The sequence below is a fragment of the Eptesicus fuscus genome, chromosome 12 (assembly GCF_027574615.1).
Source record: "Eptesicus fuscus isolate TK198812 chromosome 12, DD_ASM_mEF_20220401, whole genome shotgun sequence".
Classification (NCBI taxonomy): Eukaryota; Metazoa; Chordata; class Mammalia; order Chiroptera; family Vespertilionidae; genus Eptesicus; species Eptesicus fuscus.
The window spans coordinates 65,091,465-65,112,157 of NC_072484.1; the positions used below are offsets into that span (position 1 = coordinate 65,091,465).

The 20,693-nt window shown below is 55.6% G+C and overlaps 2 protein-coding genes across 8 annotated transcripts in view; one reads left to right on the forward strand and one right to left on the reverse strand.

Moving 5' to 3' along the window:
* The first annotated feature begins 156 nt into the window (after positions 1-156).
* Positions 157-8,236, forward strand: ABTB1 (ankyrin repeat and BTB domain containing 1). 3 transcript variants are annotated; one of them, XM_008159442.3, is made up of 12 exons: positions 157-285; positions 1,380-1,442; positions 1,535-1,590; positions 3,150-3,294; positions 3,470-3,629; positions 3,723-3,768; positions 4,144-4,260; positions 4,345-4,463; positions 4,768-4,866; positions 4,971-5,138; positions 6,905-7,105; positions 7,190-8,236. In XM_008159442.3, the coding sequence occupies exons 1-12, from the start codon at positions 230-232 to the stop codon at positions 7,394-7,396; spliced, it is 1,437 nt and encodes a 478-aa protein (XP_008157664.1). In that variant the 5' UTR covers positions 157-229; the 3' UTR covers positions 7,397-8,236. The 3 variants fall into 3 exon arrangements, with proteins under 3 accessions (XP_008157664.1, XP_027994299.1, XP_027994297.1); XM_028138496.2 differs by lacking the exon at positions 157-285 and adding an exon at positions 292-342; XM_028138498.2 differs by lacking the exons at positions 1,380-1,442; positions 1,535-1,590 and having other exon boundaries at positions 229-285.
* A 5,889-nt stretch (positions 8,237-14,125) lies between these two features.
* Positions 14,126-20,693, reverse strand: part of MGLL (monoglyceride lipase) — a 124,836-nt gene continuing 118,268 nt past the window's right edge. For all 5 annotated transcript variants that reach the window (XM_028138516.2, XM_028138529.2, XM_054723872.1 and 2 more), the window contains 2 exons: positions 19,537-19,752; positions 14,126-17,127 (listed from right to left, as the gene is read on the reverse strand). In XM_028138516.2, coding sequence (XP_027994317.1) covers positions 17,002-17,127; positions 19,537-19,752 — 342 coding nt within the window. In that variant the 3' untranslated portion in view covers positions 14,126-17,001. The remainder of the gene's footprint in view (positions 17,128-19,536; positions 19,753-20,693) is intronic.

Below are 20,693 nucleotides of genomic sequence, written 5' to 3' on the forward strand. Positions count from 1 at the left end.
CGAGCGGGAGGGAGGGGCGGGGCGAGCGGGAGGAGGGTCCGGGCGAGCAGGAGGGAGGGGCGGGGCGAGCGAGAGGGAGGGTCGGGAGGAGGAGCGGGGCGGGCACTGGGGGAGCGGTGGGGGCGGGGCAAGCGGCCGGGGCGGGGCCGGCGCTGTTTACGTCCGGCTCCGGAGCGTAGGTGCGGCCGCTGCGGGTGGCGGATCGACGCGAGTCTGCCGCGTCTGCGCCATGGACATCAGCGACCTCTTCACCAGCTGCCGGAAGGGAGACGTGGGCCGAGTGCGGTGAGGACTCCGCAGCCCCGGGAGAGTGCGGCGCCCTCAGAGCGCCTCCAGGCCTGGGTGTGCAGGGGAAAGCCGCGGGACAGGCGGGCGCCTTGGCCTCAGCACCCGACCCACCCCAGACCCCCCGCTCACAGGCCACGGGGGGTCCACGGCAGCCTCACCTGCGGGGGTGCGCGGGGGCGGGTCCCGGAGGAGGTGCTGCAGAAGACCGCCACGGAAGGCCGGGAAGAGAAGTGGGCGGAGAGAAAGTTCACCCTCTGAGTGCTCGGGGTCAGACTGGGGCAGGCCTGGGACTCCCGATGTGGTTCCTCTCATGCCTCTGGACCTGGCGTTGGGAACATGTAGGGACCAGAATCGGCCTGTGGTCACCGGGGATTCAGAAATTCATAAATGTAGCTAAAGCAAATATGGCGCTGAAATCGCCATCTCAATGGCTCTGGCGAAGGGAGACTGGGCCCTATTGGAGGTGGGGAACCTGTCTTCCTTGGCCCTTCCTTCCCCATTACTTGTGCCCACAGCTTCCCTTGACCCCTCCCTCCCATCAGTGCCCCCTAGGAGTCAGTTGGTAACTCCCAAAGCTAGATGCTGCTCAGCACTCCTTCTCGCAACCTGGATGTCTCCCAAGGCTGCCCTGCTCAGTGATGGCTCCACCACCACCCATGATGACCCCCTTACCTTGACATTCCATCAGCTACCTGCCTCCTGACTTCCGCCTTCTAGAATCTGTCTACTTCTTTTCATGCTTCTGTGCCACCAGAATGCCTGCAAGCAGCTTCCTCTTTGGACCCAAGCTGCCAGAGGGTCTTGGCAGAAGCAAAGCAGGGGTCACCTCCTCACTCCCAAATGCCTGCAGGCCAGTTTCACCTCTTCAGCTCAGGGTCTGCCTTTTGTGTTCCCACCTCTACATCCTGCCTCACTGGCCCTTTTGCTTGGAATGTCTTTCCTGCTCTAGTCTGCCTGTCACCTGCCCTCACCTGGGGGAGACTTCCTTCAGCCAAAAAGAATGTCTTCCCTCCTTCCCCTTCCACGGGTCTCCTCTCCCAGACTATGAGCCTGTCCTGACCCAGGCTCTGACCTCCCCTTTCCCTGCCCAGGTACCTGCTGGAGCAGCGAGAAGTGGATGTGAATGTATGGGACAAGTGGGATAGTACCCCCTTGTGAGTGCCAGTGGATGGGTGGTCAGGGTGGGTGGGGCAGCCCCTTCAGTCCTGACAGCTGCCTCCCAGTACTCCTTCCTTCTCCCCCTTAGGTACTATGCCTGTCTATGTGGGCATGAAGAACTGGTACTCTACCTTCTGGCCAATGGTGAGGGAAGGGGACAGGAATACCATCCACCGGTGTGTGTGTGTGTGTGTGTGTGTGTGTGTGTGTGTACGTGTGTTCAAGGGCTCTAGAGCATGTGTACACATTTGCAAACACCCTTAAGTCCTCTCCCTCACCCCTACACCCAGTCAGCAAGTACTGTTAGCTCTACTTTCAGAACCTATTCTCTGTCCACTTTCCATCTCCACTGCTCCTGCCCAACCCAGCTACAGCATCTCTCCCTGGACCATCTCTCCCTGGATGCAGTGCCAGCCTCATCACTGGTCTTATTGCTGCCCCTTCTGCCCCACCTACAGTCTGTTTTCTATGTTGTATCCAAGTGGAGCTCAACAAATGTGATGGGCTTATTAAAATCCTCTAATGCAGGTGTCCTCAAACTATGGCCCATGGGCCACATGCAGGTGTTTTTGCCATTTTGTTCTTTTACTTCAAAATAAGTTATGTGCAGTGTGCATAGGAATTTGTTCATAGTTTTTTTTTAAACTATAGTCCGGCCCTCCAACGGTCTGAGGGACAGTGAACTGGCCCCCTGTTTAAAAAGTTTGAGGACCCCTGCTCTAATGGCTCCCACTGTATTGAGCATAGAACTCGAATGCCTTGCTTTGCCTGGGAGCTGCTACATGGCCTGCTCTTCCTTCTCTGGCCTCCTCTTTGGCTCTCCCACGTGCTCACTGTTCCAACCACACTGGTCTTCTCCTTGGTGCTCTAGCGCTCCAAGCTTGCTTCTGCCTCAGGGCCTTTACACTTGCTATTCCTCCTGTTTAGAATGCCCTTTCCCAGATCTTTGCATGGCCAACTCTCACCTCATTCCGGTCTCTGTACATTGTCACCGCCACAGTGCCCTTCCTTGGCTCCCTCTCTGGCAGCTGCCATCACTGTCACCCTTCATCTTGCTTCGTTTTTCTTCATAGCACCTGATATCATTTGTTAATCTGTTTCTTGTCCTTCTGTCCCACTGGAGTGTCACTTCAGTGAGGACAGGAACCTGTCTTTTAATGGTAGTGTCCCCAGTGCATACAACAGGGCCAGTCTCTGAGCCTACTCTGTTTTGTGTAGTTCATGGTATGTGTGAGTGAATATGTGTATGTGAGTGAACAGGACTTTGCCTGTGTGCCTGAGCCCTGGGGTCAGAGTGGGTCCAGGGTCATTTAGGAAGGAGTCTCTAGGGCAGTGGTCGGCAAACCGCGGCTCGCGAGCCACACGCGGCTCTTTGGCCCCTTGAGTGTGGCTCTTCCACAAAATACCACGTTTTTAGCAAAGGCCAGCTTAGGAGTACCCTAATTAAGTTAATAACAGTGTACGTACCTATATAGTTTAAGTTTAAAAAATTAGGCTCTCAAAAGAAATTTCAATCGTTGTACTGTTGATATTTGGCTCTGTTGACTAAGGAGTTTGCAGACCACTGCCCTAGGGCTATGGGCCCTGCATGTGGGGAGGAGTGGAGGAGGAGGATGGAGATTAGGATTTCCCAGGCCCCTCCCTCCCCAGCGGCAGCATGCCACCCCACGGCCCTGCTAACTGATGAGCCCTGCTGCCCTTAGGAGCCCGCTGTGAGGCCAACACCTTCCACGGTGAACGCTGCTTCTATGGGGCTGCAAGTGACACCATCCGCCGGGCCCTGCTTGAGTATAAGCAAGTGACACCCTCCTCCAGGAGGCGGGACTACTATGATGAATTCCTGCAGCGGTGAGATGGAGTGTGGGGCATCTGATGGCCTTTGCCCAGTGGGTCTGTGATGGGTGTGGCCTGCAAGGGGCTGAGAGCCTTCCTACAGGATGATATGAGGGATTGAAATGGTGAGACGGAGGAGGGGCACTCTCCTGAGCCCTCTTCCACCTGTTCTCTCCCCCTACCCCTCCAGGCTTCTGGATCAAGGCATCCACAGTGATGTGCTCTTTGTGGTGCACGGGAAGCCCTTCCGGGCCCATCGCTGCATTCTGGGTGCACGTAGCACCTACTTTGCCAACATGCTGGATACCAAATGGAAGGGCAAGAGCATCGTGGTCCTCAGACATCCGCTGGTGCATCCCTCTCGGGGCGGGAGAGCAGAGGGACAGCAGGGGGCTTGTGCTGGACCAGGCTTCTGACCTTCCTTCCCGGCTCTCTGCCTGCAGATCAACGCTGTGGCCTTTGGGGCCCTGCTGCAGTACCTGTACACAGGTGACACCCCAAGCCTGGGTCGGGCGGGCAGGGAGGGGGCTGCGTTTCTGTCCAGCAGCAGGTCCAGCTGTAGCCTTGGGCTGGCCTTCTACCACCTGGTGCTTGGTCCCCTGCATTGCAGGGCAGTTCCAGTTGCCTCCTGGGTTGGGTTGGGAGACAATGAGCTGGGCTATCTGCTAAGGAAGAGCTTATTTCACCCATAAACTGAGCCCCCTTTTATCTGCTCTGGGGTCTGTAGAACTCAGACAGTGGTTCTTGGGAAATTAAGGCAGCATGTAGGCCCAGAAGTCTCAGCAGAGAGACCACCTATGAAACTATGTGCCTGGGTACTGCTAATGGCCGCTCTCAGGCTCTGAGCCTCCCTCGTGCACCCAGGTGGCCTGGATGTCGGTGTGGAACACATCATTGACTGTGAGCGCCTGGCCAAGCAGTGCCAGCTATTGGATCTGCTCAACGACCTGGAGGCCAAGTGCAAGGAAGTGTCTGAGTTTGGTACGTCCAGGCTTTGGGGTTCAGGGCTTTGGGCAGGAACTGGCAGGGCCAACCTGGCTCCCTGAAGCTGCACTGTCTCTGCAGTGGCATCCAAGCCAGGCACTCATGTGAAGGTGCTGAGCATGAGGCCCCCCGCAGAGGACCCCCGGCTCCGGGAGGACCTGGCCCTATTGGCTGACTGTGCCCTGCCCCCTGAGCTCCGAGTAAGCACACAGGGGCCTGGGACTGGGCCTGGTGGGCAGGAGGCTTACCTGGGGACAGAGCTGTGGTAGGCAAGCCCCACATTTGGGTTCAGTTCCTTATGTGGCCTTGAGCCATTCACTTCCCTTTTCTGAGCCTAGTTGTTTACTTGTGTTGTTTGTCTTGTATTTAAATCTGCAAATGAGGTTGCAGTCCACCCCCCTTCACTCCTCCAGGATCAAGCTAGAGTGGGCTCTTGGCTGAGGCCAGCCACTCTGCCTTCTCTCACCTACATTGTCTAATGGTGTCTCCTCTCCCATCCCCCAGGGTGATCTTGGGGAGCTGCCTTTCCCTTTCCCTGATGGCTTCAACAGCTGTCCTGATGTTTGCTTCCGAGTGGAGGGTTGCAGCTTCCTCTGCCACAAGGTGCTGTCCACCCCACAGCTCCCTGAACCCCTGTCTTAAGCCCTAGGCCAGCTTCTGTGGGCACAGCCCAGGCCCTGGCCTTTCCTAAGCCCCGCCTCCCCCAGGCCTTCTTCTGTGGCCGCAGCGACTACTTCCGGGCCCTGCTGGATGACCACTTCCGAGAGAATGAAGGGCTAGAGGCCTCTGGTGGCCTCCCAGCCATCACCCTGCATGGCCTCTCGCCCCACGTCTTCACCCATGTGCTCTACTACATATACACCAACCACACCGAGGTACGGACTGGGGTGGGCTGTGTGTACTGTGCCAGGGGCAGGGGGTGCGGGGCACAATGGTCAGGACAGGTACGCAGCCCAGCACTGAGTACAACTATGTCAGTGTGGGGCTTCAAGGGCCTACCCAGGACCTCATTGGCTCTGAGGGACAGGTTTTCCATGAGGCTGCACAGCGAGTGTGGGGCCCATTTAGATTTTTCTTTCAGGCAGAGGGGTCCTCATTAGATCCATGACAAGATTGAGTGACAAGACTTATGTCATCAGCACTTGACACTTGGGGACATAGTGTCAGCCACGTAGGGTCCCCAACTTCTTCAGCCAGAGGACAGTAACCCTGGATTCCCACAACAGTGGGGAGCCCTGAGCCTCCTGCCTTTAGTTTGCTGCAGACCCCTAGGGTTCTCTGTCACCCTGTGTCTTCACCTGCCCCAAGGCCCCCCCTAACATAGGGTGACATGGGCAGCAACAGATAGTGCCAAGAGTATCCTCTGCCAGGGTGTTCTCTGCCAGTGTGTGTGTGTGTGTGTGTGTGTGTGTGTGTGCACACGCGCGTGTGCATGCAGAGGTTACTGTAATAAAGAAACCCCCAAATATGGTAACTTACAGAAGAGAGAAGTTTCTTCCTCCTTCAGGTGGAGGTGAGTACCCCCTGGCAGGCCAGTCCATCTTGGGCTGCAGGCCACATACAGCCCGTTTCATTAATACATTTTACTGGGACACAGCCATACCCATTCATTTCTCTACTGTCTGTGGTGGTTTTGCACAATGGCAGAGTTGAGCAGTTGCAACAGAGACCCTGTGGCACAGTATTTACCACCTAGCCCCTTAGAGAACCCTCTACCTCTTTATCTCATTTCTCCTGCGGTATAGTTCAGCCCTCTGGCCCCTGCCACCTAGCATCCACCTTGGCCCACCCTGACCCTAGAAAGAGCTTTGCCACCGAGCGGGCAGCTTCTTACTGACTCAGAGCAAGGACTTGGGCTCCAAACCTGGTTTTACTCTGGGTTAGCCTCACCCCTACACCGGAGCTATGTGATCTTGGGCTAGTTACTCAACTGTTTTGTGCCTCAGTTTCCCCCTCTAGAAAAGGGGGAGACTGATAGTTCTTACCTCCTAAGGTCTTGTGCACATGAATGTGTATGTTGCAAGTACAGTGCCTGGCACAAGTAAGCACCGTGCACCTGGCCTGTGATGGGCTTAGCAGAGGTCCTGTTTGCTCCATTTCCAGCCTGCTCCCTGTGGCCATCCACAGTCCAGGTGGAGCACATGGTCTCCCCCAGCACTGAGTACAACTATGGCTGTGCCCTAAATCCACAGCCTCTGTGGTGGGAGGGAGCTGGTAAGTAGTTACTCTCCCGCCTTTTTAGTAGGGTCCTTGCCTCAGTTTTTACAGAAGCAACTCCTGTCACTTTTCTGACAGCCTTGTGAGGCACACATGATTGTGTCTGCATCTCACAGAGGATCTGAAGCACAGAGGTGAAGTGATTTGCCCAAGGTCCCCCAGCTAGAATTTCCGAGCTCAGGTCTGTGTGATTCAGAGCCCAGGCTCTGCCCTGCCTGAGCCATGGGAACCCCAGACTCTTGTGTCCCTTCTGGTCCCATGGATGCCTGCAGGGGTCTGGGTCAGGCACCTGGCAAGGGGAGGAAGCTCCTGCTCTGCCCCAGGCCTCCACCTTCTGGCCAGCAGGTCTCAGCCTTGCTGCCCGCCCCTGAGAGGCCTTGGTGACCTTAGGGTGCACCCTCCCTCATCCCTTTTCTCACGGCAGGTGCCCCCGGAGGTGGCCTATGATGTGCTGAGCATGGCCGACATGTACCTGTTGCCGGGCCTGAAACGACTGTGTGGCCGCAGTCTGGCCCAGCTGCTGGATGAGGACAGTGTGGTAGGCCTGTGGCGTGTGGCCAAGCTGTTCCGCCTGGCACGCCTGGAGGACCAGTGCACTGAGTACATGGCCAAGGTTATCGAGAAGGTGGGCCGGGGGGAGCTTCCGTGGGTGGGGGCAGGCTGTGGCGGGCGGCAAGCAGCGGTGTGCCCTGAGTGTGCCTGTTCACAGCTGGTGGAGCAGGAGGACTTCTCGGAGGCCGTGAGGGAGGAGGCGGCGGCCGTGAGAGGCCGGCAGGAGCAGGACTCCATCCCTCTGGTAGATGACATCCGCTTCCACATCACCAGCGTGGTGCAGACCTACAGCAACATTAAGGAGATGGAGCGGCGGCTACACGCACTTGAGGACCTGCTGGTGTCCATTGGCCTGGACTGCTGACTGACACTGGGCCAGGGGCTCCCTGTGGACGCGCATGTGGTTTGGGCGGCCATGTGCTCCATCGTGTGCTCCTTGCACCCTCCAGGGCACCGTGGTGTGTGGAAGAGACTCATGGAGGCTCCCTACCCTGGTGTGCTTGGAGGCCCCAGGGCAGATCACCTAGGGTTGAGCTTCCTCCCCAGTGCACAAGCCAGCCCCCTCAGCCCTGGGGCTGGGCACCACTCAGGGAAACCTGGGGTGGGATCTCTTAGCCTCCTTCCCCTGGTCCCCCTCCCCTCCACTCTGACTCTCCCTGGCTGCTTGCTTCCTCAAACCAAGCCACCTTCTCACAGGCACAGAGATGGCCAGGAGGGAGCAGCAGAGTCTGTGTGGCAATAAAGCTTGAATTCACTGGGAACCTGAGCCCTGGGAAGATAGTGAGATGGGGTGTAGGGGCAGTTTCCAGAGTTGGGGACCCTCATGGGGAGGTTTAGGTGCCCAGCAGGGGCTACTCAGGGATTAGGGGTTGCCCTGGGTCTATGGGTCTTGAGTAGGCAGCCCCTGTTTGTGGGGGCCCTGAAATCTCCCAGCTGAGCTCCTCATCACACCCCTGCCCCGGGGCAGAACTCCCCTCGGGGCACAGCTTCCCCCTGGGCTCCTCTTGGTGAAGTCACACTGACCAACTGCCTGGCCTGGGGGCCCTGGAGAATGTCGAGTGGGGTGGGGCTGACTGCTTCCCCCTCAGGCCAAGTAAGGATGCCTTCTCACTTACTGAGCACTTACTATATATGGAAGGCTGTTCGTACAGCTGAAGTGTCTAATCATCACTGCCCAAGGCACAGGGACTGAGGCTGGGCCACAGACAGGGCAGGGGGGCGGGGGGGGGGGGGGGCAGGGGGCAGGGCTGGGGTGCCCTAGCCAGCCTGGGAGCAGCTTGCTCTGCAATCCCAGGATGAAGGGCAGGGAGAGGTGGGTGCAGAGAAGTGAAGGGGGAGGAAGCCCTCTGACTCTCCACTCCCCACCCCACTAGCCACTGGCTGTGTTGGGCCTCATTTCAAGAGGGGGACTGTATCTCCACTTTCCCTCGGCCCCAGGCCAGTCTCCTCCTGGCCCCTCCTACAGGGCTATGACATTATTAGGGAGGTCAGAGGTGGCTTTCTCAGGATGCCCTTCCGGCTTTCAGTCCCCCATTGCCCTACCTGGTCCCCGAGGCCCAGGTGTTGTGTAGGTAGCTAGATATTAAAGGAAGAAAGCAAAGGGAATCCAACATTGTCTCACCAGGAAGTTACAACTTCACACACTCCCGGGAACCACTGGGGCAAGGGACAGAACAATGAAGGGGGAGGTACACAGTGCAAAGTAGGAGTAAATTGGCTCAGGGGGAGGTGCTTCTATGAGGCAGGCGCATAGAGGCCAGATGACCACAGAGGACTGTCAGTCAAGCCTGAGGGAAGAATGGATTGGTCGGGGTGGCCTCATCAGAAGCTCGGAAGCTTGGAAGTTGATTGGTTACTTTGAATACACTGGTCCTTCCCAAACCCAGGTAATCTAATCCCAGGACACAAAGCCCGTCCCTCTCTCCCTCCCTCTCAATAGCACACATTCACCCTTTCCTTCACTTATTCTCACTCCATAGCCATGTGGCCTTAGCAGTCCCATGGCCATTCTCTAAACACAGGCTCCAGGCTGGAGCCTGGATACAGCGGCACAGCCAAGGATTGCAGCCAGGAACCCAAACTAAGCTAGCCGGATGGTGAGAAACTCCGGACTGGACTAAGCTTTAATATGGATACTGGTTCTATTTTTGGTCCCGATTCCCCATGGCAGGAGGGACATTGGGAACTGCCTTCTATTTCCACCCAAATAAATCTTACCACCAGACCTCATCCTCCCTTGTGGGTCCCCCAAAATGCTTTTTCTCAACACCGCAAGGACCCACTTCCATCGGCAACCCAGAGCTGCACCCCAAGGCCTCTGGCTCCAGTCTGCCTTGGGAACAGCAGGCTGAAATCCGAGTGGTGCCCAGAGCCCTGGGGAAGATCAGAAGCCCACTGTTCTCCCACAGGCTGGATGCTGGGTATGTTGGCCCTCCCTGCAGTTGTTTCATATCACTTCACACCTTGTTACTCTGGTTATTTGCCAGAACTTTGGGGAACCTCTTCCTCTGCCTCTCCAGTGCATTTCATTTGTGTTGGTCCAGTAGGGGAAGCTATAAGGTCTGAATGACAGGAGGAGTGACCAGTTGAACAAGTTGGCAGGTAGGCTGGGAGGAGTGGTGAGGAGGGGGAGCTCGCCAAGCTGATGGGGTGGTCCTGCTGGTGGAGGGCAGGGTTAATGCAAGGTCCTGGGAGCCTGAAGGAGCCTGACATGAGATGAGGGGTCAGCATGGCCAGAGGCCAGGAGTTCCCACCCTGGCGCTCTCACTGCCTGGCCGCTGTGCTGTGCCTGTTTGCTTCTCTATAAATGGGAAGTCATTTTTATAGTAATTCCTCGCTTGGGGTGTTGAGTTACTACTTGTGAAGGGCTCAGTGCAGCACTCGTGGTAAATGCTGAGCCTAGAGAGGCGGTGTGAGTAGGAAGTGACGGGGGGGGGGGGGGGGGGGGGGGGGGGGCTGACTTGCATCTTTGAAAGTTCACTTGGGGGTGCCCCACAACCCCATCTTCTAAACACAGAACGTGATGTCCCAGGAAGGAATGGAGGAGGAGTGCTGAGTGGGAGTTCATCTGTCTTGTGTGTAGTTTTTTTCTTTTTAAAATATTTGTATTGACATTTAGAGAAAGAAGAAGGGAGAGGGAGAGAGAAACATCAATCAGCTGCCTCTTGCACACCCCCTATCAGGGATTGAGCCCGCAACCCAGGCATGTGCCCTGATGGGGAATCAATCAAATCAGCAACCTTTCTGTGCACGGATGACATCCAACCAGCTGAGCCACGCCTACCAGGGCACTTGTATGTAGTTTCCAATATTTTGAGAATGTGTAGTGTGTAGCTGTACTACTTTCAGAATGGAAAAGCACATCTATCCCTCACTTTCATTTTAATTCACTCCTGATAAGTGCAAAACTGCTGAATGAAAAAATATAAATTTTATTGGGTACTATATGCATTCTATCCTAATTCAAGGTATCCACATATTTTTCACTGCAGGAAAAATAGTTCAGCCAAACACTGACAAAATAAGCAACAATAGAAAAGAAAGAAATACTGCTTATACACATAATGTAATGTAGGGAGATGGCTTATTAATACCCCTGAAGAGAGAAAAGGAGTGATGGTGGGGCAGGGCAGAGACAAGATCAGTAGCAGTGCTGTGCTGAGTCATACTAAAATTAGAAGCAAAAAGAAAAGCTAGATCCTAACTTGATTTAAGATATTATTTGGTTTATCATTTTTTTGGCATTAGTTTTGATTTTAAAAATTACAGTATTATCTTGATTACTAAGATTTTTGGTGCCCCATTACATTTTGTGTCTAGGTGAGTGCAAAGGTGCCCATAATGGTATCTAAAGTAATAAAAGTGTAATATGCTAATTAGAAATGACGTCCTTCCAGATGACCTTCTGGACGAAGCCCGGGCTGCGAGGGAAGCCTGGGTCCCGGGTGCCAGAGGGAAGCTGGTGCCTGCAGCTGGGGGAAGGAAGGCCTACTCTTGCATGGATTTCGTGCATCGGGCCTCTAGTTACAAATAAACAGGAAACAAGCAAATAGCCTGAGTTGTAATCACGGAAGGAAATTATGGAAGAGATGTGGCTGCAAAGATGTCAGTGCAGCTTCTGTTTCCCCGAGGGAAACATGGGCTCATTCAGTCCACCTCGGGTGTGCCCCACAACCCCTTTGGCCCAGGCCCAAACAGTTGTTACAGGAGGTAAGTCTACAATGAAAAAATAAAGTATTTTTTTCACCCATTCTCTAATATCCTCTTCACCTGAAGAAAAAAAACGAAGAATGAAAAATTTGCATCCTATGTTCTTTCCCCTACCTGGAAATCTCCTACACAGCCTTCAATGCCCCTTCTCACTGCAGCAGACTGAGAAACCCAAGGCAGGGTGAGGTTGCCACCTGGCCACTGGCATCGCAAAGTCAGGAGTGCTCTTGCCAGGACTCAGGGCTGCCTTAGTCCCTGGAGCAGACATTTGAAGACAGAACATTTTTTCCCTTTGGGGAAAGTCTATCAGAGAACTCAGAGTCAGGCACTTCTGAAGGTGACCTTTACCTGGCCTATTGTCCTTGCTCTGATCGCATCTACCTGCCTACCACAACCTTACAGAGTGGCCTGGTCATAATTTCCTAACGGGGCTGTTGTGGTGGGTAGTCACTCCCCAGGCATACAACTTTAATGGTTGGTTTTAAGTCCATTGTTCTTGTGCATCTAGGCTAACTCACCTCTGAGACCCCTGGAAGGCATAACCAGCCTTAGCAAAGCACATGCTCTTGTTACCTATCCTGTAATTCACTCCCCATCTTGCTGTCTCCCACCTCCATGTAATCTTCCTTACTTTCCCTCCTTAATTTCAAAAGCTGCAAAACCTGTCCTCCGGAGCACCTGAGAGCTTGTTCCCCGGCATATTTCTTCAGTTTGACTCAAATAAGCTCTAAAAAGTCTCTACAGGTTTGGATTTTTTCCTTATTGACATTTATCTGTAGAGCTTTTTGAAGATGGACACATGTTCTTCACATTCTCTCCCGATTCCTTGACCCTCAAACTTAGTTGGTCACCAAACCTTGTTGATTTTACCTCTTTAAGAGCTGCTTCCTCAGTATCCCCTTTTCTGTCCCCACTGCCACAGGCCCCTGCCTCACCAGCAACCCGTTCTCACTGCCCTGCTGGCATCTTCCAGGGAGATACTGAGCCTGGGTCCCCTCCGTGAAAGCCTTGGTGTGCACTCTTCGTGCCTGGGCACAGCCTGCTGGCTCTCCCCGATGTCTGAGCCCTTTTTCATGGGCACTTGGCTTATTTCCCAGCCTTCCCTGCCCCAGTTCTAGATGGGAACTGAAGTACTAGATGTGATCTCTGCTTTGTTCCTTGGAAGGCACAGGCCTGCCCCTCTCTTCCCCTCTGGTTGGCTGGAACAAGGACGCGGTGGCAGCAGCCGGAGCAGCCATTCTGGACTACGGGCTGGAAGCCGCCTGCTCCAGACTGCAGGTTCAGGAGAGTGAAAGGGGGAGGAGAGAGACTGGCGTTGCCTCCTCCTGCGGGCCTCCATCCTGGTCTGGTGGTGTCCTCTACCTGAAGCCGCAGGCTGAGGCGTCTCCCGGGCAGCTCTCCCTGTGCTCCAGTGACACCCCTCCAGCCACAGCTGTCGGCCTCCCTGCACCTACCCCATGGGTTCCCTTCACCACACGGTCCTTGTTTGGGTGCTGGGGAGGGTGCCCTAGGTTTCCCCCAGCCATCCTGAAAGTCCCAGGTCTGGGACCAACCTCCACCCCCGTGAGCTCCCCACTCCCACTTACCTCCCTGCTCTCCCACAGGGCCGCCCCTGGAGAGAACGCTGGCCTGCTGGGCCGGGCCCACTATGTGCCCTGTCTCATTTCTTGACCCTCTGCTGTTAAGTGCTGGAGTGGCAGGTTTGTGTCACCCTGTCTTCATTCTGTGGGGCAGCCCCAGGGCCAGGCACGGTGTCTGGCAGGCACATCACGAGTGCTCGGTGGGGAGCTGCTGGCAGCCCCGAATGCTCACAGAGGCAGGAAAGGCCAGGTCTGACTCCGGCTCAGGGTAGACTTTGGTTAGGGGTGAATAGAAAGGGGGCGTCTCGGGGGAGCGGCCTCTGTCCTTCAGGTTTGCCTGTTGGAGGGACCTCTGCACGGAGGGCAGGGCCAGCTCCAGCCACGCCCACAGGACCCACTTCATGTGTGTGGAGCTCAGTAGAGAAAAAATATGTGGGGCCCTTGTCCAGAAATGACTGAGAATTTCAAGACAGCAACAGCAGAGGAATAAACAAGACATGGGGCCCATCTAAGTGTGGGCCACAGGGACTGACTGCACAGGTTGCACCTACGCGGAATCGACCCTCAGTGCCAGTTCAGTGCTGTTCCAGACGGACCTGCACCCTCTCACCTTCCCTCCCTCCCGGGACTGATATTTCATCAGGGGCCCCCTGGAAATCAGTCGGAGATCTAACGCAAGGACACAGCCTCCTGCCGCTCGTTCAGGTGGTGAGAACAGAGAGCTACTGACAAGCAGAACAGGTGCCAATCAGAGGAGGAGAAGGCAGGGCAGGGCCAGGGGTGGTGGGGAGACCTTAGGGTGGTCGGGAAAGGCTTCATGGAGAAGGTGGCCGGCAGGGAGACTGTCATGTTGGGGACAGTGGACATGGGAGAAAGGGCAAAGGCAGCTGTGGGGCCAGAGGGCAACGGGGGCAGAAGTGACAAGATGTACTGCTGGGTCAGGTGCAAGTGTGGGACCGAGAGGAGTGGAGGGTGCTCTTCGGAGCTTTGGGGTCCCCTGTGCTGAGATGAATGAGGCCCGGCAGAGCTGGCGTGGCTAAGATCAGAGCTTGTTTCTGGGGTGTCAGGCATCCGTGTGGCGCTGCGGAGGAAGCGGTTAGTTCAGAGCGGGGCGGCCCAGCTCCTGTGTGTGCGGGTGGCCGAGTCTGCTTCAGGGCGAACGTCCCCAGGTGTGGAGGACAGAAAACCAGGCCCACATCCATGGGCTTGCATCAGATGACGGCTCAGCCAGGCTCTCAGCGCTGCGCTCTCTGTAGGGACTGCTGTAGCCTTGGGTCAGGCAGACAGACAGAAAACAAACACCATTCAGAAAACATCCGGTTTATTAGGATTAGCTGTGGCATATTGGTTCCTTTAATAGTTTTAAACTGATACATGTGTCCCCACTAACAGCATACATGTAGGGGGTGTTGAGCTGCAGTGACAATAGCAAACAGGTGAATTGCTTAGAAAATCATGGTGATCCTAATGGGTTTTCCTTAGCAATGGCGAGAGGAAGAAAAGGTAGCTCAGAGCCTTGCTACAGGGTGCAGAGCGGAGCCAGGTGGGTGTTCAGAGCACCATTTTGTGCTCTTGCTGTGAGCCCCAGTCCCCCCCCCAGAAGCTGAGGGGGAAGCTGGGGTTGCCAGTGGTTAGAAGGGAGGCTGCCCATCCACCCACCCCCATCCCTGCAGAGGAATGGGGCTCTTTGGGGTTGGGAGCCCCCACTGGCTGCAAGTGACCTTTTTGCCTAGAAATATTTCCGGGTCTGAGACCCATTTCTGTATGGGCCAGCAAGCTCTCTGGGTTACAGGGAAGGTGCTGGGTCCACATCAGTGCTCGGGCTTAGTACCCCGATGTGTCCATCCCTCCGGGTGGGTTTGGATCAGCTGCATCTCCGGGGTCTCCTCCCTGGCCGCCTTTGCCCTCCTCTCACCTTTTCCAGGCCAGGCGGTGTGTGAGACCTAGCTTCCCTTCCAAACCCAGCTCCTCGCGCCACAGCCACGGCACGACTCTGAGGCTCCAGGTGTCAGCACGAAGCCGTCAACACTGAGAATGAACTCAACTGGAGACCGGCCTGGAGCACTTCAGATGATACTCCAGACACAGCGGGCGTCCGCTCACGCAGCAGGTAGGCCTGGCATGGTGCCATCCCCCCTCCTAGATTTGGAGTCAGTCCCAGTTCAAATAATTGTCTTCTTTTTTAATATAGGTGATCCTTTAACCAGATATGTAAATGCGATTGAATTTGTCTCTGTAAAAGCTTTCATATAAATAAATTCGTGCATCCGAAAGACTCCTGGTCAAACCATGTGCCTGATATTTAATTTGGGAGATGGTATTGCAGTCACCTGCTTTCAGGAGAGGTGGGGTAGGGGTAGGGGAAGGAGGGTGGGGGGTATGGGGACTTCTGTGACCTGAGCTGTCACAGCTCTGGTGAGAATTCCAGGTCTGGGCTCGGGGGGTCTTGTGCGTTTGGTAGTTTGCAATGTAGTTTCTGCTTTTCCTTAGCTGAGGAGCACAGACATTCACACAGGCCCAACTCAACGGGCACCGACCTTATCTCTCAGTGCATTTCTTACACTTTTTCCCCCTCAAAGGGAATCCAGAGAAATATGATGGGGCAAGGGAAGCCGCTCTCTGTGGGGCCCTGGGCTCTGCCCCCAGGGGGTGGGTGCCTGGGCACTTCACCTCTCCCGAGGGGCAGGGGCAGGAGAACACAAACCTGGGCCCGGGCAGGGGACCAATTCTAGCCTCGCCATGGTGTGGGCAGGTCCCTGGAGGAGGGCAGAGCGGCTCCCCTCTGGAGGTCTAAAGAAAACCCTAGAATAGGGTGTGGGCGAAGGGCAGTTTTGCTGCTGGAGGAAGAGGGTGGGAGACCCAACTCCCAGAGTCAGAGGCCCTGGCAGGGAATCGGCGCCTCTTCTGTAGCCTAGGGCTCCTGCCTGCACCTTCCATGGGTTCAATCCCCAGCAACTGCCCTCCACACAGTCATAGTTACACTAAGGAGCCTCGTGAGGTCCCAGCCAGGCAGACTGAGAGTGAAGGTATTCCTGCAGTGGGCAGCGATCCCCCTTTATTGCTGGCACTAAGTGAGGGCTGAGGGCGGGGGTTGGCACCTGAGAGAGGCTGGTCAGGCGCGGGCCTCGGCTGGGAAAGGCTGGCCCTATCAGCCAGCCTCGCCTGCCCACCGCCCACCTGGCTGTAGGGCCACCGAGTTGGGACTCCCTTCTCCTGCCACCAGAGGTAGCTGTGCTGCCAGCACTGAGCTCCTGGGGCTGCTGTGAGCCCAAACAGTGGGGGCCAAGGACAAGCCTGCCGCTGCCACTGCCACTGCCACTGCCACTGCTGGCGCTCGGGGCCTGCCTCCGGGTTGTGCCTGGATGCCTTTAGCACGGGGTCCCCAGGCTAGCTTGTCCCACTCCTGTGCAGAGGCACGAGCGCCCTGGGTCCCACCACCCATCTACCACATTGTCTCTGCTCCAGAATATACTTTCCTCTTCAATACGAGCGTCTCTCAGTGTCAAGTAAAACAAGTCATGGAAGGCAAGGCAGCCCCTGAACACCCAGCTCTCAGCGGGCAGTCTCGGGCTCCCTGAAGGGAAGGAAGGGGAGTAGGGTCTCCAGCCATGTTTCATGCCACCCCAACGCCCAGCTCCTGCTGACCGGGAGCTGACAGGGGTCATGGGGGGCGACGCATTCTGAGGAAGTAGGAGGCATTTTCTGGGCCTCAGGAGGCACGTGAGTCTGCCTGGGAAGCTGAGGCCGACCACCATGGCCAGAGAGAGGCCAGCCTGAGGCCGTGGGGATGGGGGTGGGAGGTGGCTGGAGGGGTGAGCAGGAGAGGGACTCCTCCAATTATTGCAGTCAGGTGTCCCAGAACACCAGGAATTCCTGGGAACCCTGCGGGAGCTAGGAGAGGCAGGGCAGAGGCTGTGCTGTGTTTTAAGGATATTCCAGCACATTCCATCTCTGGAAAACTGCCTGCGACCCTTCTCTGTTTTTGCATAAAGTGTCTACCCCTTCAGGTAGACCCAGAGACAGGACAACCTAACATATGACAAGAGTGCCTTTTTTTCTTTAGTGAATTATGCTAGGGATTCCTCCAATTCGTAATTTTTTTAAGTCACATCTGAGAGGTCAGCTTCCGCCCTTCCTCTGCCCACTTCCCCAGCTGTGGGCCGGGGGCCTGGCCGTGCGCTCAGGGTGGGGACCCTGTTCTCGCCGCCGCTGTCCTTTGAGAGACCCACATGTTTATTTCATGGAAGACGGAGTTGGTTACTTCAGGAAGCTCTTTGTGGAGAACGTGGTAGGCACCTTCGTAAATCTGCAATTAGGAGAGACAGGAAGTCAGGGCTACAGGAAGCTCCAGGTTCAGGGAGGGAGGCCACAGGTGGCAGCCAGAGTCCCACACACACTCCCCATGCCCCCAGGACTCCATCTTTATGGTGCCAGTGCCTTTTGGTCAGATGATGATGTAAATAAATTAAAATGTGCCAACATGATCTAGCACTTCCTTTCTTAAATCAACACACACCTTTCCTTTATTCCGCTTCTCTCTCCAGCTGTGACCTGTTCTGTGCCTCTATCTCAAAACCCTGATTTCCATTCCTCGTCTTCACTTACTCGTCTTCCGCCTGGACCTCAGCTGGTCCCAGTCTACTTTCACTCCCACCAACCCACAGCGACTGTAATGGGCATGGGCTACAATGACCTTTAGTTGTTGTAGCCAGGGAACCCTTGCTCTCATATTGTCTTCTTAGCATCATTCGGAAGCTGTTAGCCTTCTAGAAATACTTTCCTCCTATAGTTTCTTTCGATTCCTTTCCCAAATTTCCAATGGCCTCTTCAACAGGCATCTCAAAATGGAACTCCTGTACCACCCATCTCAGGGTAGGGGGTCACAGTCTTCTCACTGGTGCAGGCCCAAGCTCAGGATCCATCCTTAGTCACGTGATCACTACAGTCACTCTCTCTCCAGGTCCTGCCAGGCTGTCCCCTGCCTTCACTACCACCGCCTCAGGCCAAGCTCATCCTCTTGGCCTGGGTGGCACCACCATCTTCCCACCCAGGGCCCCTACCTCCACTCTTGCCTCCACAGGGCAGCGGAGGTTTGCTTTGAGAACCGCAGCAAAAGCCTGTTGCTGTCCAGCTCAGAACACGCTGCTGGCTTCTTCATCGCACTAAGAGTTGGGACCCCTCCTCTGCTGCCAGGTCCCCCTCACTCTGCTCGGCACACTCCACCACACTAGTCTCCTGAGTGCTTGCATACACCAATGTTTTGCAACTTAGGTCTTTGCAGTTGCCCCTCCCTTGTTCTGGAATGCTCTTCCACCGCTGTAGTCGCTGTCAGCTCCTAGGCCTGCCTGCCCATCTGGGTGAGTGCCTTACCTCTTCTCTAGTTTCTCTGTCCCACTCTCTGCTTGATTTCCCTCAGGACCCTGACCCTCTTCCGCCCTGTCATCCTGTCTGGTTGGTTGGTTGCTGCTCATCCACTAGGACAGACTGTGTGAGAGGGTTGAGACTTTGCCTGTCTTGTTCCCTGGGCCTGGCACAAGGTCAATGCCCAGTGAACACGTGGGTTCAAGAAGAAACGAATGAATGGAGAGTGAATGAACAACTGAGCACGCTACATGGCCTCCCTTTGTGGGGTCACCAAGGTTCCACTCCGGCAAAGGGCATGATCTGTGAGGCGCCTTCACCCAACTGCAAAGTGGCCATGGCCTTTCATGTTCTCCAGCATCATAAGAGCCAGTTTTCCTTTTTCTCCTGCTCTCTGTTCACCCACGAGTCTACATCTGACAGGTGGTGTGGGCCAGGGTCTGCAATGCATAATGGTGCGAGGGGAGCACTTGACAGTTTGCAAAGCCATTCTCATGCCGTATGGAATGGAGAGGGTCAGTGGGAGTGAGTTCGAATTCTGACCCTATCAGTAAGTGTGGGATCTGTAGTGAGGTAGTTGCCCGTTCTCTTTATAACTTAGCAGGAAATGGTCCTGGACTTGGCCTCCATGTGCCTACTGCACAGGCTGTAGTGGCATAGTTTGGGGACACATATCCATCATCAGTATACTGGGGCTGTGGTCAACGGTCACTTGACAGGTACACAGTAGGTGCTTCTCCTCCTCCCCACCCCCACCCCCAACTGGGGCTCTTCCCAGTTCAATTAGACAAACAAAAAACAGAGATGTCTGGACTCTCCAAACAACATTTTCCATCTCTACAGGCCCTCCACGTTAGTCCATTGTAGTCTGTGTGTCTGATAAGCCATGTGGCTAAGCCACAGGTCCCATCTCCTCTTGCATATGCCCTTGCAGACCAGACCCTGCCATGCCCGCTGCACTGGTACCCCCAGAGCCCTGGTAGTGGTGGCTGGTCCCCAGCTGCTGCAGAAAACCAACCTGCAGAGAGGCCGGGCAGCCACACGCCTTTGGACCTGGGACACGGAAATGCGGGAGACATGCTCTTGGAGACATTTCTTTGCCCAGTGCCCAGAGGCGGGTTTTTCCTTGACCCAGACGTCTTCTGAGTATTCTCCCATGGCCAATTGGCTAATGGCTTGTGTTCTTGCTTAGAATGAACGGCCACCTTGTATTTCTGGTATGTATTTTCCAGTGGGGCCAGGCTGGCCGCATCCCAAGATGACCCCCCTGAGGGTAGCCGTGGGATTCTGGGCAGATGTGCCCAAAGGGACACCGCCTTCCCATTTTGGGGAAGTGAGGGGGTCAGGTGCTCACCTTGAGTGTCTTGTCCTGGCTCTTGGCGGACTCCATGAGCAAGTAGGCCCCTTTGCTGTCGCACAGGCGGTCAGCAGAGCCCTGGAGCAGCAGGAAGGGCAAGGTCAGCTTGGGGAGGGCCCGCTCCACCCTGGAGACAGCATTGAGCAGCTGCATGCCGAAGCACACTTTCATCCCTGCCCGGCAGATGAGGGGGTCCGTGTTATAAAGGTCGACCTGCAGAAGAAAAGAGAGAGGTTTCTATCATTAGTTCAGGGGTGGGGGACTTCCCTGTTGTCTGTTGATCTTCCTTCTGCTTTGGCCTGAAGAGCTGCTTCCATCAGTCAGCTCGGTCTGGGGTGCAGGCGCATGGCCAGCCCTTCCATGACCCAGACCTGCACTGTTTTGATGCCTCTCTTCACAGGCTTTGTTCTATGCATCCCACATTCATACATGTGCCTCCACACAGTTTCAAGTGTTAAGGTGTATGTATGTGTGTGTGTGTATATATATCCTATCTTATAAAAGAGTAATATGCAAATTGACCATCACTCCAACACACAAGATGGCTGCCCCCATGTGGTCAAAGATGGCTGCCCCCATGTGGACACAAGATGGCCGCCACAAGATGGCCTGCAGAGGAGGGCAGTTAGGGGTAACCAGGTCGGCAGAGGAGGGAAGTTGGGGGCGACCGGGACTGCAGGGAAGGGCAGTTGGGAGGGAACCAGGCCTGCAGGGGAGAGCAGTTGGGGGGGACCAGGCTTGCAGGGGAGGGCAGTTAGGGGTGGCCAGGCCTGCAGGGGAGGGCAGTTAGGGGTGACCAGGCCTGCAGGGGAGGGCAGTTAGGGGCAAACAGGCTGGCAGGGGAGTGGTTAGGGGGTGATCAGACTGGCAGGCAGAAGCGGTTAGGGGCAATCAGGAAGGCAGGCAGGCGAGCAGTTGGGAGCTAGCAGTCCTGGATTGTGAGAGGGATGTCCGACTGCCCGTTTAGGCCCGATCCTACCAGGATTGGGCCTAAACAAGCAGTAAGACATCCTTCGAGGGGTCCCAGATTGGAGAGGGTGCAGCCTGGGCTGAGGGACACACACCCCGTGCACGAATTTCATGCACCGGGCCTCTAGTGTGTGTGTGTGTGTGTGTGTGTGTGTATGATTTTTTACAGAGAGGAAGGGAAAGGG

Bases quoted from the DNA above. Each gene is read 5' to 3' on its own strand.
- ABTB1 (XM_008159442.3), top strand. From the start codon at position 230: ATGGACATCAGCGACCTCTTCACCAGCTGCCGGAAGGGAGACGTGGGC. The intron at 286-1,379 runs GTGAGGACTCCG...TTCCCTGCCCAG, and splicing joins GGAGACGTGGGCCGAGTGCG to GTACCTGCTGGAGCAGCGAG. The intron at 5,139-6,904 runs GTACGGACTGGG...TTCTCACGGCAG, and splicing joins TATACACCAACCACACCGAG to GTGCCCCCGGAGGTGGCCTA.